Source organism: Diabrotica undecimpunctata, unplaced genomic scaffold (genome assembly GCF_040954645.1).
Source record: "Diabrotica undecimpunctata isolate CICGRU unplaced genomic scaffold, icDiaUnde3 ctg00000602.1, whole genome shotgun sequence".
Lineage (NCBI taxonomy): Eukaryota > Metazoa > Arthropoda > Insecta > Coleoptera > Chrysomelidae > Diabrotica > Diabrotica undecimpunctata.
This window is the reverse complement of record NW_027311910.1, coordinates 666048-685092: the sequence shown is the minus strand read 5'-3', so window position 1 is coordinate 685092 and position 19045 is coordinate 666048. Positions and strand designations below refer to the sequence as shown.

General features: G+C 33.0%; 1 protein-coding gene across 1 annotated transcript; it reads left to right on the top strand.

The window, feature by feature from the left end:
* The first annotated feature begins 16561 nt into the window (after window positions 1–16561).
* Window positions 16562–16927, top strand: LOC140431253 (uncharacterized). Its single transcript, XM_072519192.1, has one exon. The coding sequence runs from the start codon at window positions 16562–16564 to the stop codon at window positions 16925–16927; it is 366 nt and encodes a 121-aa protein (XP_072375293.1).
* The last annotated feature ends 2118 nt before the right edge of the window (window positions 16928–19045 follow it).

Here is a 19045-nt window from a genome sequence, read left to right as displayed (position 1 = left end):
AGTTTAGTCGGAGTTTTTTTTTGTTTTTCCCGGGTATTGGAGTAGCTGTTCGGTTTGATGCTAGAAAAGTGGGCTTACAGCTTTCACCCGGACGAGTCCCAGCGGCGTAAGGCGTCCGGAAGAACAACCTTCTCGGTTTGAGAGTAGTCAGGTTCTTTTTTTTATTGTTTTCGTACTATTTTAAAAATAAGTTACTTAAATATTGATTAAACTTTTAGTGCGTGAACGAACCAAAACTTAATAATAATTTTAGTCAATTTTCATAATTCATATTTGCGTATCATTATCTATATAACATTCAATTTCTTCTTAACATCATTTGCTTATTTTTTTGTCATTAAATATTTTAAATATATATATGTATTAGAAATAACAGGGTAGGGGTGGATTTTAATACACTTTTGTAAGGTCATTTGTGCACAAAGGTCCATTTTGTATTTTTACAGCCCTACTGGTAACGTCACTGATTCATCTTGAATCTGTTCCTTTCTGAACAGACCAATTTAAATATATCTACAGGTTATCTGATTGGAATCAACTTAGAAATTGTCAAACTGATACATTGTGTTAAATATAGGGAGGGGTTATAATTGTTTGAATATATAAATAGGTTGGTTGTCAGTAAATTTTGTTTTAATTAATGAATAAAACTTCATAATAAAAGTTCATACTTTTCTAGTACATTAGGGAATGTAAATATATTGTATAAAAAAAAAGATCAATAGGATTTTGTATGATAAGGGTATTTAAAATGAAATATTTATATATATATATATATATATATATATATATATATATATACATAACTTTGTTGAGGGGATTTTCATGTAGGGTATTTAAGTTAAATTGTACATTACGGTTTACAGGTTTTCTATTTTATTATTATTAAATTGGGTTATAAGTAATAATCTGTTTTATTAAACCACCTTTTTTTTAATAAGGTTATATCTAGTTACAGAAAACATAGTTAGCAGCAGCAATAAAGTCACTAGGTGAAGTGTTTATTAGACTAAGAGTCCAGTAAACATCTTCCTGGCGCCCAAATCATTCTTCTCTCCTATATTCCTGTTGTCAGTACTTACTCTTAGTTCGTTTTGGTTATTCTTATATTTTCTTAGCTAATATACATCTTTTCTATTCTTTACTGTTTTCTCAGGGCATGCAAATAGGCCTAACCTTACTTTGAGTATCAACTGGCCAGTCTCAAGCATACCCAGCTAGCCGAACTGCATACAGTTTCAACTTTTATTTTAATTTAGTTTCAAACTTATCTTCACACTACTCTACAGATCTTATAACATCAGGGACCTTGTCCCAAGTGATCTGCCTACTATTTGTTACAGTAGCGCCCAAATTGGAGCAACATAAATTTGTTATAATAGGTGACTTTACAGTAAAGGCATCTCAACCTGTGATATTTAAAAATTAAAAACCGGGAAACTTTGGTGTTCCCGACGAAATTCGGCTGAGAAATGTAGGACCACATTTAGCAGGTGTTCAAAAAAATTATATAAGATGCAGATTTTGCTCAACAAAAAAGATGAAAAACGAACTAACATTATATGTAGTTATTGTCAAGTAGCTTTATGCCCAAAAAAGTGTTTTAAATCATTTCACACTGCTGTAGTTGAGACCTAAATTAGTTTTGTCACCCATATATGCATTTTTGAATTTTTTTATTAAATAAATTGTTTCACAAACTGTACAAGGGTAATTCATTTCCCACCTACAAACATTTTTTAAGGAACAACGGGAAAATATACTGGGGTGCAAAATTAACCGGACACTCAATTTTTTTTTTGTTTTTTGTTGGTGTTAGTTATTGGCTTAGTATTAATTTAAGTTTATTGTGGTACTGTACCTGATTATAAGCTCGGATGTAGGTTTTTGTATTGTCTCCTGTTTAAAACCTGCATTAAAAAAATTATGACCCCCGAAGAAGTAGCACAAGCTGTTGTTTAACAGGATGATGGGCGGAGCATTCGTTACATCGCAAATGCTTTAGGAATTTCTCGAAGTACAGTGTTTGATGCAATACAAAGATTTCGGGAAACAGGACAATACACTAGGAGACCAGGTCAAGGTAGACAAAGAACCACAAGTCAAGTTGAAGATCGCTTTCTTAGGTTACAAGCATTACGCGATCGTACATTATCAGCACCAGTACTTGTTCAACGATTAAATGATGTCTATAGAAACACAGTTTCCGTTTATACCGTTCGAAGACGCTTAAATGAATATGGATTAAGATCCAGAATATCTGTCACGGGACCTCTATTATCAGCAGATGATCGGAGGCAACGTTTACATTTCGCTCGCGAACATCTTAATTGGAGTGTTGACGATTGGAGTGCTGTGCTTTTCACGGATGAATCAAGATTTAACAGATACTCATCGGATGGACGGCATAGGATATGGAGAAGAACTGGTGAACGTTATCAGCAATGTTGTTTTGCTCCGAGAGTTCAATTTGGTGGAGGTGGTATAATGGTGTGGGCAGGCATTTCCCTAGAGGCTCATACAGAACTTGTTACAATTCAAGGGGGCAGTTTGAACGCTCAACGGTATATTCAACAATGTTTGGAAGATCATGTAGTGCCACTTGCCTAATTTATTGGAGAAAACTTTCGTCTAATGCAAGATAATGCTCGTCCGCACATCGCAAGAATAACACGGGATTACTTGGATAAAGTTGGAATTCGTTTATTACCATGGCCGCCAAGAAGTGCAGACTTAAATCCAATAGAGCATGCATGGGATATTCTGGGACGACGTATTCGACGTAACCATGGTGAGTTTGAAACCATGAATGATTTGGAGCAAGCAGTTCGTGACGAATGGGAGCAAATCCCTCAAGCAGACTTTGCTACCTTGATCCGAAGTATGCCTGATCGAATAAGGGCCGTAATTAGGGCTCGTGGAGGTAACACACTCTACTAAATTATTAGATATTTAATTGGGAACATCTTAGACTCTTTTAAACTCCAGTTTTTAGGAAAAATGGCCGGTTAATTTTGCACCCCAGTGTAGTTCCCACCACTTTTTTTTATTACTTTTTCAAATTATTTTTTATTTCAATATAAATATGTTTTATATCATACTAGTTTATTATAGATAAATTCACATTCAGATGGCAGCGTTCCAGAGATAGGCCTGTACTTTCTATATGCCAGAAATAACTACATTGTTGTCAGTTTTTAATCGTACCTACAATCGTACGTTATGGGCCGGCTCCTATAAAAGAATTATAATTTCGGAAATATTTATGAATGTGAAACGGAAAAATACTACATTTTTTTAATTATATAATTTTTCTGTTGGTATTTTAAAAATAGAAAGTTATATTTCGGAAATCTGGTCTTTTCGGAATTATATCTTCTGTTCAAAATTGTTTACAATTCGTGGAAATGAAATAATTATTTGTATAATCCGTTTTTGATCTTAATGTCCTTTTAATGACACACTTTCTCTACCTGCATTTACAGTTACAGACATTAAAAAATAATTTAGAATTAAAAAAATATACCTATTTATAAATTCAAAATTATTGTCTAATGCCAGCAATTATAAATTCAGGTAAATACTTGAGAGTCATTAAAAGAATTTTCAGTTGATATCAGACGTTTGTGTCGTGTCAGTGTCAAAATGGCCGCGAGTGTAATAAAATTCAAAAACGGTAATTTGTTAAATAGTGAATGCAAAAAAATAGTGTTAAATGTTTTTAACTATTTATCAAACAGTAATAATGATAAAAGTGTATTAACAATAGTGCGGGAAGTTTCTGCTATGACTGGAGTCTCTGAGCGAACAATATTCCGATATAGAAGTGAAAGTAAAAATGGTCCACTCGTAACTCCTAAAAGAAAAAAAAGAACCGGTTATTTGAATAGTCGTGAGAATAGATATGATGAAGCAACTCGGTCTAGAATAAGACAAGTAGTGCACGGTTTTTTTATGGACAATATTCCTCCAACCCTTGACGTAGTACTAGAAAAAATTAAGCAAATGGAGCATCTTCCGAATTTTTCCAAGAGTACGTTGAGAAGACTATTGCACGACATGGGTTTTATATATGGCAAACAAGGTAGAAATTCAATATTAATAGAAAAACAAGAAATAGTCGCTTGGAGGCGTCACTATCTCCGAGAAATAAAGAAACTGAGGAACGAAGGAGCCAATATCATTTATATGGACGAATCATGGGTTAATACTGGAATAACCAATGGGCAAGTATGGCAAGATACAACAATAAAAAATAGCCGACAGGCTTTCGTAAATGGACTTACCACAGGTTTAAAAACTCCGACCGGAAAAGGACCAAGATTTGTTTTAGTCCATGCAGGAAACAAAGACGGATTTGTTGAAGGTGCTGACATCACTTTTCTTGCCAAAAAAGGTGCTGAAGATTACCATGAAGAGATGGACGGAGATCTATTTGAAAAATGGTTTGAAGAGATGTTAATACCGAATCTCCCAAAAAATAAAAAGAATGTCATTATCTTGGACAATGCATCTTATCACTCTAGGAAATTAAATTTTCCCAAACAATATTGGGTGAAACGTCAAATTAAGGAGTGGCTCTATGAAAAGGACATTTATTTTGAAGAAGATTACTTAAAAAATGAACTTCTGGAAACTGCTAATGTATTTAAAAATATTTATGACAAATACAAAATTGATTGTATTGGTGAAAAATACAGGAATCACACTGACGAACAATGCCGCGTAGATGTACATATCTTAAGACTTCCGCCTTATCACTGTGAACTGAACCCAATAGAAATGGTGTGGAGTGAAGTGAAACGGTACGTGTCCTCTAAGAATTCAAGTTTCAAACAAAACGACGTTAAAACATTGATTTATGAATGTTATGATAAAGTACAGAACAATGGACATTGGAAAAATTACGTCAACCATGTTATAAAATTGGAGAATAATTTTTGGACAGTAGACAACATTCAAGATGACATTGAACCTATTAGAATTTCATTAAACGATGACTCTGAAGATGAACTAGATTATGAAAATGAAGATGATTGAAAATTGTTTTTTGGGGGTATTCTTTTCTCAGTAAAGGTAATAAAATATTTAGTTGATCTGGTTGAAATGTAGCACACTTAAATAACTCATTAATCGACATAATTTCAAGTAGTTATATTAGACGTCATTATGCAAAAAATAAAGTTATGAACATTTAATAAATTAGTGCACAATTGAGGCCCCTAGAACACAAGGGGTGTAAGTGCCAAAAACAAAGTTTTGAAAAATCTTTGTTCAAAGTTCGATATAAATTTAAAAACCTAGGTAGCACTTTTTCAGTTTTCAGCATGTTTTCAATGACATGTAATTTTTGATGGTGTTATTGTTGTTAATGTAGAAAGTTTGAAGCCAAAAGTACGTGCCTGTTGTTAGATATCAGTTGCTAAGTGATAAGCAACTGCACTTGTGTTCTAGGGGCCTCAATTAGGGGTTTTTTGCAATTATCTCAGTCATTTGTTTATGTATTTTAATTTACAAACTAAAAAATTAAAAAACTGTTTAAAATCTGCAACATTTATTTGAAACATTTTTCCCTAAAATGCACGAGGAACAAAATAGGCCAAAAAATGATTTTTTCCAAACTTCATCTTTCTTTAAAAAATAAACAAAGCAAAATTGGCTGTAATTCTTCAAGGAATTATCATCAGTTATCCCTTATCTACCGTTTACAACATTAAAAAACCTGTAGAATATTTTTCATATTTTTTTCCCTATTAACTGCGGTATTATGTATAAAAGCATTTTAGGAATTATTACCATTTATTTCATTCACGAATTTTCTATTAACAACTTTAGCTTACCTAAACATATCTTAGTTTACCGTGAGTTTGGCCCTGCTTATTTTACAAAAGTAGCAAAACTTACAATGGCAGTAGAATTGGCAACGCTGTTATCCTATATCCGTACACTGCCATCTCAACGTGACTTTATCATAGTGTGTTTTTATTGCTTAGTTACCAACTACGTAATAGTGTACTTTATGACCCGCACGCATGTATTCTACATGGTTTTCTGTCATCCAGTGCTGTAATTTTTCATATTCCTTGTCGTAGGCATTTCTGGACTCGACTTTTTCCGACCTTTTTTTTTTAATTTGGTTAGGGATCTCAAAAATATCTTGCATTTTCACGGTTTTAGTTTGACACGTTTGACAGCATTTCCGTAGCGTAGCAACATGACACGGACGATAGAATGTCTACTAGTAAATATATTGTCAAAATGAAATCGAATTTTCGGATGTTTTAGAACATATTTATTTGTAGATGCAATAACGAACTAGTATGACATAAAAGTTTGTATGCACCGCGGGTATTAATAGATGTATATGCTCTCGGGCGAGTTACAAACTCTCGCGCGACTTACAAACCCTCGCGCGACTTACAAAACCGAGGGCCTTTGGCCCGACGATGGCCCGTTGCCACGGACGAATTTTCGGATATTTTAGAACATATTTATTTGTAGATGCAATAACGAACTAGTATGACATAAAAGTTTGTATGCACCGCGGGTATTAATAGATGTATATGCTCTTGGGCGACTTACAAACCCTCGCGCGACTTACAAACCCTCGCGCGACTTACAACATCGTCGCCCTCTGGGCATAAACATCTATTTAATACCCTTGGTACATAAATAAGTATTATTTACCTCCTTTAGATAAAACAGTATTTAAACAAACAAATTAATTCTCCTTATATACTGTTTATTATAAAACTTAAGAGGTCGCTGGTTAAATGATATTAAATAAATAATAGTGAAGAAAAAATGCAATATTTTATTTGTAAATAAATTAGCGAAAAATAGCAAATACAACTGTGAATAAATTACGAAATTAACTAGCCATACTCATTATTGTTGCCTGTACAAAGAACATAGACTTACCCTTTGAAATATTGAAGTCGTATTCTTAGTCAGGGAAATCTCGTTGGTACCACGTCGGGACGCCCGCCGACACTCGATAGGACGAGAACCGATCACACTAGGTCCGTTTGGTTCGCTGTCTTGGGATGAAGTGATTTGAGACTTAAGACGGTCAGAAAAGAACCCTCTAACCGTTACGTATAGTCTGTATACCAATAGGGTACACCAATAAATCACTCTATTGTATTGCGATTTTGAGTGGCGATAATTTAAGTTAATTGTCACGGTAATACAAAACCGTACACTTGTTTCTATATTTGTGACCAAAAATACAAAAGAGAAGCCAAATTCTCGGCACTTAAAACATAATAAATGAGATAGCGAGTTTAACAATTTTACGAAATAACAGGAAGCAATATATTTTAACAAAGTCGTTAGAATACAGCATTGAATTAGATCACATTATAGTACACTAAAAGAAAAATATTAATAGTAAAAATATGAAAAGAAATAGTACATGATTTCCCAAACATATGCCATGTCTGATTAAGGGTTAAAAGTTTGGAATACGTCATTTTGAGAGGTTTTCATCTTTTAACAAATAAAATATTTATACTTACGTATACCGTTCTGAACACGGTTAAATTTTGTTTATTTTCTTGGAGTATATTACTGGTTTTTTGCTTTTAAATGTACATTTACAAATTGGACCCTTTTTTAAAATGACCTAGAATTTATATGTTGTTGTTCATTAGGTTAAGAGCATTAGATACACACGTTATTTATTTTAGATATAAGTACAATAATTGCAATTGCAACAAACATTTCATTTATTCGTCGTTCTTAACCGAGAAGTAAGTGCATGATGGTTTGCTACAAATCTTTTACAAATTACAAAAGCTCGGTTGGTTGCTTCCTAAAATTTGGATTTATTATAGGATTATTGCCAGGTAGATCCCAAAAAGACAAATCAACTTTCGCTCAGAGGTGGATTTGTAGCTGCTTCTATTCGATTGCTTTATCTTGCATGTCTATGTTTGTAAAACATACAGGTTCGATAAACATTTTAAAGAGTTTTTCAGTGTCTACGTATATCTTATTCGAGTTTAACAGCTGGCGTTCTATTTTGCTTAATCAAAATTGTTTGTCCCAAATGTATAAGAGTTTTACAGCAATTGATAATATATTGGGACAGTGCCAACGAAAGGTACCAACTGTTCAACTAATTTTTTTTCTAATTATTACTGGAATCTCTTTATGTAATACAACCTTATTATGCATAATGATATTTGAAACTTCGATACTAGAAAATGTAGGCAGATTTTTTTGGACATGCAGTATGTATAAAGTAAATATTTTCGTTGTTTTTTCTTGTTTTACCAGCATCTTTTTAACAGTGATCGCATTAACGAAATTAACCTTTTCAAGATCAAACCAGTCTAAGATTTTATTTTTTAAACAAATAAATAAAATAAAGTCCATACACAAACACGGATTTGGAGGTGTTAAGATGTTTAATGAAATTTCTGGAGAGTTTTTGTTAATATTTTTGGCATTAAATCTGATTGATGTACTCTATGCAGCTAATGGTTTGTTACATACTAAGTTTAGAGGAGGTCAAGATCGTATTACGGCTGTTTATGGAATTATTTTGACAACATTCGAATGTGTAAGTATATCCAAATTTCGTCACATCTCTAACAAATTTGTTTTATAATTTTTAGTCACATTTTTAACACATTTGTAGTTTTTAAATTATAACTCGATTTCAACTTCACCTAACCACCTAATTCGCTGTCGGCCTGCTTCTTCTTGCCACAGGTGTTCCTTTAATTTTTATTTTTACCTATCTATACCAGAGAAATAAAATTCCTCTCGTGACTGTGACTAATCCAGGTATCTGACAATTTTTAAGTTATTATAGGCCTATATAAAGAAAACCTGAATGAATGTTTTTTCTGAAAAATGCCATTTTTTCTATGTTTTGTTTACCATTAAAAATCTTAATACCATACCGATCACTCATCTTCTAACGCTGCCAGTGCCTACAGGCCAATCTCACTAACATACATAATGTGCAAACTACTAGAAAAGATAAATAAACGTTTGCTTTGGTTTCTTGAAGAAAACAATCTGATAGATGCAGCACAGTCCAAATTCAGACCCAATCGAAGTACGATGGATAACCTGGTACTTCTCCAAACAGAAATAACCCAAGCTATATCAAATAAGAATGACGTCATCACAGTTGCCTTAGACTTAGAAAGTGCCTTCTACACAATAAACACAGCTGCTATTATTGGAAAACTTGAGTAACTCAATTTAAAGGGGTAATATTCTCACTTTTAACAAACAATTTCTTACAAGAGATATCATTCAAAGTAGTTGCAAACGAGAAAACATCTACATTACATATCTCACAAAATGGAGTTCCCCAAGGCTCAGTTCTCAGCCCCACACTATTTATTCTTAGCATTAACAGTATAAACTCTCTTGTTCTCCCTCCAATAAAATACTCAATATATGCAGATGATCTTGTTTTTTTATTGCCAAGGTAAAGTTACAAGAAGTACATGCTCTTTACTCCAAAATACTCTTAACAATCTTCATAACTGGTCCACTAAAATTTTTATCTGGAAAAGTTGAAGTCATAAACTTCTCTAGAAGTCATCACACTCGCACTCCTCTACTTCAGTAAAATGGATCTCCTTTTCAAGTGTTTAATAAACACAAATTATTAGGAGTAATATTCGATAAAAGACTTACATGGAGAGATCAGATACAGAATACAAAAACAAACTACCACAATAGAATAAATATCTTAAAAACTCTAGTTCATTATCAATTGGGGGCAGAAGAGAAAGTCCTCTCAAGAATTTACAGAACATTAATTCGCTCTAAGCTGGATTACGGAAACATTCTCTACATATCTGCTTCCGACACTCACCTTAAAAATCTGAATACAAATCACAACACTTCTTTACGCGTTAGCGTCGGCGCCTTTAAATCAAGTCCTTCTGAAAGTCTTTATGTTAAATCTTCAGAACCTCCACTTTTTATAAGACGGAAAGCAACATTTACTACTGTCTTACTTCTCTAGAATTTTCGCTAATTAAAAAAACCCAGTAATTAGACTAATTAATACTCCCCAACCTGTCCCAGATAATAGCCACCCTCGAGCACATTCTCTTTCACAAATTTTAAAAACTTTGCTGAAAGACACAGACCTAAAACTCACAAATCCCTTTCCTACGTCCAAAATTCCCCCGTGGACCAAAAAGCTACATACTGTCCTTACCAGCTTGAGTCGATACAAAAAAGAAGAAACGCCCAGAACTCTCTTGGTACAAACATTTGAGGAACTTACAGATACAGCTATATGAAAAATTTCTCTACACAGATGCCTCCAAAAAAGAACAGGCCGTCGGCTGTGCCGTCAGTACCTCAAATACAATAGTAGCATCATATCGGCTTTCTAATAGATGCAATATGTACACAGCCCAACTGTATGGAATACACAAGGTATTAGACTCGCCCATTGCCAATGAGAAATAATTAGCAATATGAACCGATTCTCTCTCCCCAATTGACTCAATCAGAAATATATACTCCATACATCTCATTGTACAGTGCATCCACAGTATCTGCCAACAGCAGTCAAAAAATGGTGTTTCAGTAACTATCACCTGGATACCATCCCATGTTGGTATCAATGGGAATGAGAACGCTGATCATGCAGCAAAACTGGCCTGCTCTTAGAAAATATGGAAAACATACAACTTCACCAAGACCTAAAGGCCAGTATCACGTACAACGTACTAAGCACATTACAAACACACTGGAACGTGGAAAATGCAAAACTACGCACAATTGAACCATCTGTTACCTCCATCACCTTGCCTCAAATGAGCAGAAAAAAAATATTAATATCAAAAGTCTCAGAATAGATCACACTCGACTTACTCATGAATATTTAATGTCTTCTGAAAACTATCCTCGCTGTGAACATTGTAATGAGTCCTTGACAGTCCTGCTCATATTACTACAATGTGTCCAGTACAAACCTCAAAAAGACTACTACAATTTTCAAAATAATTTAAATGATCTACTCGTGTCTACAAGCATGTACAGTGCCATAATTCGTTTCCTAAAATACTGACACCTTTACTACTTAGTATAATTATATTAAGATGTTGCTAATGTATCCTAACTTGTAAATAAACAGATTGTATATGTATGTAAACATAAAAATGTTGTAATAAACTTTGTACCAGTGTCAATGGCTCATAGTTGCCGAGACACTTTAATTTAAAATAAAAAAAAAATCTATTTGATATTTGTAAAAAATTACAAATGTTTATCTTTTAAAACCCAAAAAGGTGTAAAACGGCGATTTTTAAAACTTTTAAAATTAATTTGTTGCTTTCTCTCTCTCTTGTCGTTTCCTCATTGCTGAGGATCGTGATTTCCTACAATGCGGGCTGTCAATTCTCTCCATCTCTTGCGATTTTGGGCTGCTCTCATGGACTCGGAAAACGTCTCTCCAGTGGCTTTCTGTACTTGATCTGACCATAGGATAGGTGAGCGTCCTCTGCCTCTACGTCCTTCTTCTACGTTTCCGCACACAATTAGTCTTTCTGTTGCTTTAAAAACTACAAAATAAAGCAAAAAGGTTATTTGTTCAAAACTTGTAAAAATTAACCTAGGTATTTGATATTCCACCCAAACTTGGATATTGTGGTCTTTAATACACCCTCAAAATTTCAGATCGATTCCTTAATTAGTTTAAGTTGTTATTCTATTTGTTTATAGTAATTCTACTTATGTGGTAGTAAGTTTTGCGTTGCTTCTTCCGCTTTTTTTAAAATTTGGTTAGGGATCTTAAAAATATCTTGCATTTTCACGGTTTTAGTTTGACACGTTTGACAGCATACATAACACGGACGATATAATGTCTACTAAATATATTGTTAAAATAAAATCGAATTTTCGCATTTTTTACAACATTTTTATATGTAGATGCAATAACGAATTAGTATGACATAAAAATTTGTATGCACCCCGGGTATTAATAGACCTATATGCCCTCGGGCGATTTACAAACTCTCGGGCGACTTACAAACCCTCGGGCCAAAGGCCCTCGGGTCTTTCATCGTCAACATCGTCACCCTCTATAATAATAAACATCTATGTAATACCCTTGGTACATCAATAAGTATTATTTACCTCCTTTAGATAAAAAAGTATATAAACAAACAAATTAATTCTCCTTATATGCCATGTCTTATTAAGATTTAAAGTTTGGAATACGTCATTTTGAGAGGTTTTCATCTTTTAGCAAATAAAATATTTATATTTAGGTATACCCTTCTGAACACGGTTAAATTTTTTCTTGGAGTATATTACAGGTTTTTGCTTTTAAACGTACATTTACAAATTGAACCCTTTTTAAAATGACCTAGAATGTATATGTTGTTTTTAATTAGGTTAAGAGCATCAGATACAAACGTTATTTGTTTTTTTAGATATAAGTACAATAATTGCAACTGCAACAAACATTTCATTTATTCGTCGTTCTTAACCGAGAAGTAAGTGCATGATGGTTTGCTACAAATCATTTACAAGTTACAAAAGCTCGGTTGGTCGGCTCCTAAAATTTGGATTTATTATAGGATTCTTTCCGGGTAGATCCCGAAAAGACGTATCAACTTTCGTTCAGAGATGGATTTGCAGCTGCTTCTATACGATTGCTTTGTCTTGCATGTCTGTGTTTGTAAAACATACAGATTCTATAAACATTTTAAAGAGATTTTCAGTGTGTACGTATATCTTGTTCGAGTTTAACAGCTGGCGTTCTATTTTGCTCAATCAAAATTGTTTGTCCCAACTGTATAAGAATTTTACAGCAATTGATAATATATTGGGACAGTTCAAGCGAAAGGTACCAACTGTTCAACTAATTTATTTTCTAATTGTTACTGGAATATCTTTGTGTAATACAACCTTCTTCTTATGCAGAATGATATTTGAAACTTCGATACTAGAAAATGTAGGCAGATTTTTTTGGACATGCAGTTTATTTAAAGTGAATGTTTTCGTGGTTTTTTCTATAACGATGTCTGATAATTTTACCAGCATCTTTTTAACAGTGATCACATTAACGAAATTAACCTTTTCAAGATCAAACCAGTCTAAGATCTTATTTTTTAAACAAATAAATAAAATAAAGTCCATATACAAACACGGATTTGGAGGTGTTAAGATGTTTAATGAAATTTCTGGAGAGTTTTTGTTAATATTTTTGGCATTAAATCTGATTGATGTACTCTATGCAGCTAATGGTTTGTTACATATTAAGTTTAGAGGAGGTCAAGATCGTATTACGGCTGTTTATGGAATTATTGTGACAACATTCGAATGTGTAAGTATATCCAAATTTCGTCACATCTCTAACAAGTTTGTTTTATAATTTTTAGTCACATTTTTAACACATTTGTAGTTTTAAAATTATAACTCGATTTCAACTTCACCTAACCACCTAATTCTCCCTCCAATAAAATACTTAATATACGCAGATGATCCTGTTCTTTATTGCCAAGGTAAAATTACAAAAAGCACATGCTCTTTACTCCAAAATACTCTTTACAATCTTCATAACTGGTTCACCAAAATTGGAGTCAAATTTTCATCTGGAAAATCTAAATTCATAAACTTCTCTAGAAGACATCACACTCACCCTCCTCTACTTCACCTAAATGGATCTCCTCTTCAAGTGGTTAATAAACACAAATTTTTAGGAGTAATATTCGGTAAAAGACTTACATGGAGAGATCAGATACAGAATACAAAAACAAACTACCAACATAGAATCAATACCTTAAAAACTCTAGTTTATCATCAATGGGGGGCAGAAGAGAAAGTCCTCTTAAGAATTTACAAAATATTGATTCACTCTAGGCTGGATTACAGAAGCATTCTCTACATATCTGCTTCCGACACTCACCTTAAAAGTCTGAATATAATTCACAACACTTCTTTACGGATTAGCGTCGGCGCCTTTAAATCAAGTCCTTCTGAAAGTCTTTATATCGAATCTTCAGAACCTACACACACATACAGTGCCATAATTCGTTTCCTAAAAGACCTTTACTACTTAGCGTAATTATATTAAGATGTTGCTAATTTATCCTAACTTGTTAATAAACAGATTGTATATGTATGTAAACATAAACATATTGTAATAAACTTTGTAATACCAGTGTCAATGGCCCATAGTTGTCGAGACACTTTAATTTAAAATAAAAAAAATCTTAATATTTGAAGTAAAATAACAAATCGTTAACTTTTAAAACATAACAAAGCTGTAAAATGGCGATTTTAAAAAGTTGTAAAATTAATTTGTTGCTCAAAAACTACAAAATAAAGCAAAGACGTTATTTATTCAAAACTATTGTAAAATCAACCTAGGCATTTGATATTCCACCCAAACTTGGATATTGTGGTCTTTAATACACCCTCAAAATTTCAGATCGATTCCTTAATTCGTTTAAGTTAAGTTATTTTATTTGTTTATCTTAGAGACCTTTTTTTGCAGTCACATTAGTCATAAAATAATGAAGATACAGCAATTCTACTTATGTGGTAGTAAGTTTTGCGTTGCTTTTTCTTTTTTTTTTTTTAAATTTGGTTAGGGATCTCAAAAATATCTTGCGTTATCGCGGTTTTAGTTTGACACGTTTGGTAGCATTTCCGTAGCGTAGCAACATAACACGAACGATAGAATTATAGTAAATATATTGTCAAAATTAAATCGCATTTCCGGATGTTTTACAACATATTTATTTGTAGATGCAATAACAAACTAGTATGACATAAAAGTTGGTATGCATCGCAAGTATATAGATGTATATGCCCTCGGGCGACTTACAAACCCTCGGGCGACTTACGAACCTTCGGGCCAGAGGCCCTCGGGTTTGTAACATCGTCGCCCTCTGGGCATAAACATCTATTCATTACCCTTGGTACATAAATAACTATTATTTACCTCCTTTAGATAAAAAAGTATATAAACAAACAAATTAATTCTCCTTATATGCCATGTCTGATTAAGGGTTAAAAGTTTGGAATACGCCATTTTGAGGAGTTCTCATCTTTCAACATATAAATTATTTATATTTCCGTATACCTTTCTAAACACGTTTAAATTTTGTTTATTTTATTGGAGTATATTACTGGTTTTTGCTTTTAAACGTACATTTACAAATTGGACCCTTTTTATAATGACCTACAATGTAGATGTTATTTTTAATTAGGTTAAGAGCATCACATCAGATACACAAGTTATTTGTTTTAGATATAAGTACAATAATTACAATTGCAACAAACATTTCATTTGTTCGCCGTTCCTAACCGAGAAGTAAGTGAATGATGGTTTTCTACAAATCATTTAGAAATTACAAAAGCTTGGTTGGTCGGCTCCTAAAATTTGGATTTATTATAGGATTCTTTCCGGGTAGATCGCGAAAAGACGTATCAACTTTCGTTCAGAGATGGATTTGCAGCTGCTTCTATACGATTGCTTTATCTTGCATGTCTATGTTTGTAAAACATACAGATTCTATAAACATTTTAAAGAGATTTTCAGTGTGTACGTATATCTTGTTCGAGTTTAATAGCTGGCGTTCTATTTTGCTTAATCAAAATTGTTTGTCCCAACTGTATAAGAATTTTACAGCAATTGATAATATATTGGGACAGTGCAAGCGAAAGGTACCAACTGTTCAACTAATTTATTTTCTAATTGTTACTGGAATATCTTTGTGTAATACAACCTTCTTCTTATGCAGAATGATATTTGAAACTTCGATACTAGAAAATGTAGGCAGATTTTTTTGGACATGCAGTTTATTTAAAGTGAATGTTTTCGTGGTTTTTTCTATAACGATGTCTGATAATTTTAGCAGCATCTTTTTAACAGTGACCACATTAACGAAATTAACCTTTTCAAGATCAAACCAGTCTAAGATCTTATTTTTTAAACAAATAAATAAAATAAAGTCCATACACAAACACGGATTTGGAGGTGTTAAGATGTTTAATGAAATTTCTGGAGAGTTTTTGTTAATATTTTTGGCATTAAATCTGATTGATGTACTCTATGCAGCTGATGGTTTGATAGATACAAGGTTTAAAGGAGGTCAAGATCAAATTATCGCTGTTTATATAATTATTTTAACAATATTCGAATGTGTAAGTATATCCAAATTTCGTCACATCTCTAATAAATTTGTTTTATAATTTTTAGTATATTTTTAACACTTTGTAGTTTTTAAATTATAACTCGATTTCAACTTCACCCAACCACCTAATTCGCGGTCGGCCTGCTTCTTCTTTCTACAGGTGTTCCTTTAATTTTTATTTTTACCTATCTATACCAGAGAAATAAAATTCCTCTCGTGACTGTGACTAATCCAGGTATCTGACAATTTTTAAGTTATTATAGGCCTATATAAAGAAAACCTGAATGAATGTTTTTTCTGAAAAATGCCATTTTTCCTATGTTTTGTTTACCATTAAAAATCTTAATACCATACCGATCCGCAAACATCACTCATCTTCTAACGCTGCCAGTGCCTACAGGCCAATCTCACTAACATGCACAATGTGCAAACTACTAGAAAAGATGATAAATAAACCTTTGCTTTGGTTTTTTGAAGAAAACAATCTGATAGATGCAGCACAGTCGAAGTTCAGACCCAATCGAAGTACGATGGATAACCTGGAACTTCTCCAAACAGAAATAACCCAAGCTATATCAAATAAGAATGACGTCATCACAGTAGTCTTAGACTTAGAAAGTGCCTTCGACACAATAAACACAGCTGCTATTATTAGAAAACTTGAGCAACTCAATTTAACGGGTAATATTCCCACCTTTATAAACAATTTCTTACAAGAGAGATCATTTAAAGTAGTTGCAAACGAGAAAACATCTACATTCACTCAGCTTCACACTATTCCTTTTTAGCATTAACAATATAAACTCTCTTTTTCTCCCTCCAATAAGTTTGTTATTAAGCTTTTAAGGTTATGTTTTGTATTGTTTGTTGTGTGAAGGGAGTTTAGTTTGTTCTAATAATTAGATAATTATTTAATGGTTTATGATGTCTAATATTAATAACTCTTATAATCAGTCTTATGTGAAAAGAAGAGGTAGTGGGGTGGGGTACAAAATTAAAAGAAAAGTGGAAAATTTCGAACCTGGATTTGAGGTTCGAATCGGTTTGTAAATGCCCCTTTGTCCGCTTCTTGTCGGTCGACGATGATAGGTATAATAAAGTTGAAGTTGTGGATTAGTAGTAAAAGTAAAAGTGTTGATTTATTGACAGCTACTGGTAATTACACAATATGATGTTCGTTAGGTAACTACTTATGATTGACTGTATGTAGACTGCGCTCACATGAGCTCAAATCCCCAATTTATAATTTCACAAATAATTCATACCTCAGCATAGAGGTCATTGATTCTGACCATACCATACCAACAAACTTTGCTTACCCTACAAGTTAATCTACGCCTTAATTGCGACACTTAGGAAGTTCAATTAGAAAATAAATTATTCGGCAATTTATTTAGTTGTAGGTAAATGAACTAATTATTAAAATATACGATATGGTTTTACAATGTCACTTATAGACGGTGAAACTATAATAGATTAAGAAGTTAAGAATAATGTGAGATTACAAATTAAGGGGTTAATTTGTGATTGAACATATTGGTCACTATATAAAAACAAACAGACGACCAATAGAAATATTTAAAACATATAAAATATAAAATAATAATATAAAAATAAACATAACACTAATTCACTCAGTTTTTGAATTATTATCTCACCCGAGCAGTGCTACCTATAATTTGATTATTTAGAATTTATGTTTCAGCTAAACTATCTAATTCAAATCTAAGCTAACAGGGGCTTTCTTTAAAGTACTATATAAAAATTTGGTTGTGGTAAAGTCTGGCTTCGAGGCGCTGGATGAGGTTGGATGCAAGAACCTTGATGCCTTTGTTTTCTGGCTCTCTTGGAATTTCGAATATATCTGACTACCTTCCTTTATTTTCATATGTTACTTAAAATTAGTGTAAGTTATTGTAATCTACTGCAAGTAGATTCCTTGGGACCAACAACGAGCGCACAACACCACCTCTCCTTTTTCTAGGTTTGTGTCTCTTTGAAATGTCTTCTCTAATTGCAGCAGCCTCGCATATGCTAGCTGTTCTAAGTCCCTCTAATAGGCTTCTATTAGAATTGAAGGGTATTTGAACTTCAAATCTTCCTTCATTATCCCTTTTTACTGTTCTTTTATAATGTCCTTTATACTCTTTTTCTTCTACTGAAAGAGTATTGCTTTGATCTACTTCTTCTAACTTTCAGTATTTTTTTATTTCTTCATCGATCTGTCGTCTAGATATCATGCTGAGTACTTGTATATTAGGGATATTCTCTTGCTGTGCTATCCCTGACATTATCCCAATTTTGTATTTTGGGCGAGCAAACCATTCTTTGTTCGATCTACTCCGTCCAGTAATATCAAACTATATTCTTTGGCTCCTAATAGAATATCTATTGAGCCAGTTTCATTAAAATTTGGATCCGCCAGGACTAAGTTCCTATGGTTCCTTTCTTTCATCTGTATCTCCTTCTCCGGTAGATTTCTTGTTATTTTTCGTAGTACAATTGCTTCGGTCTTCATTTCAAATTCGTTTTTGGAATGCGCCTCTAAGTTTAATGTTACGCTCCATTTCGACGTCCTTTGGTCTTCATTGCCAATTCCAGATATCTGAGCGGGGACAGCCTTTCTTTTTATTCCGAGACTTGTAGCGGCCTGCTCCGTAATGAATGATGACTGCGAGCCTTGGTCAATCAATGCTCTCTTCAATTGATATTTCATAATTTTAACCAATAGGTGATTGAACAAAAAAAAACAAAAAGGGATGGATCAGAATTTGTCAATTCCAAAGGTGTTTTGGTTTATGAAAGGAAGACTGGGCCTAACTGTTTATGTAAGAAAAAATGCACAGATTTATTTTCTTTTGAAGAGAACGCAGGTATTATTAAATTTGTATACAATGGTCAACCTA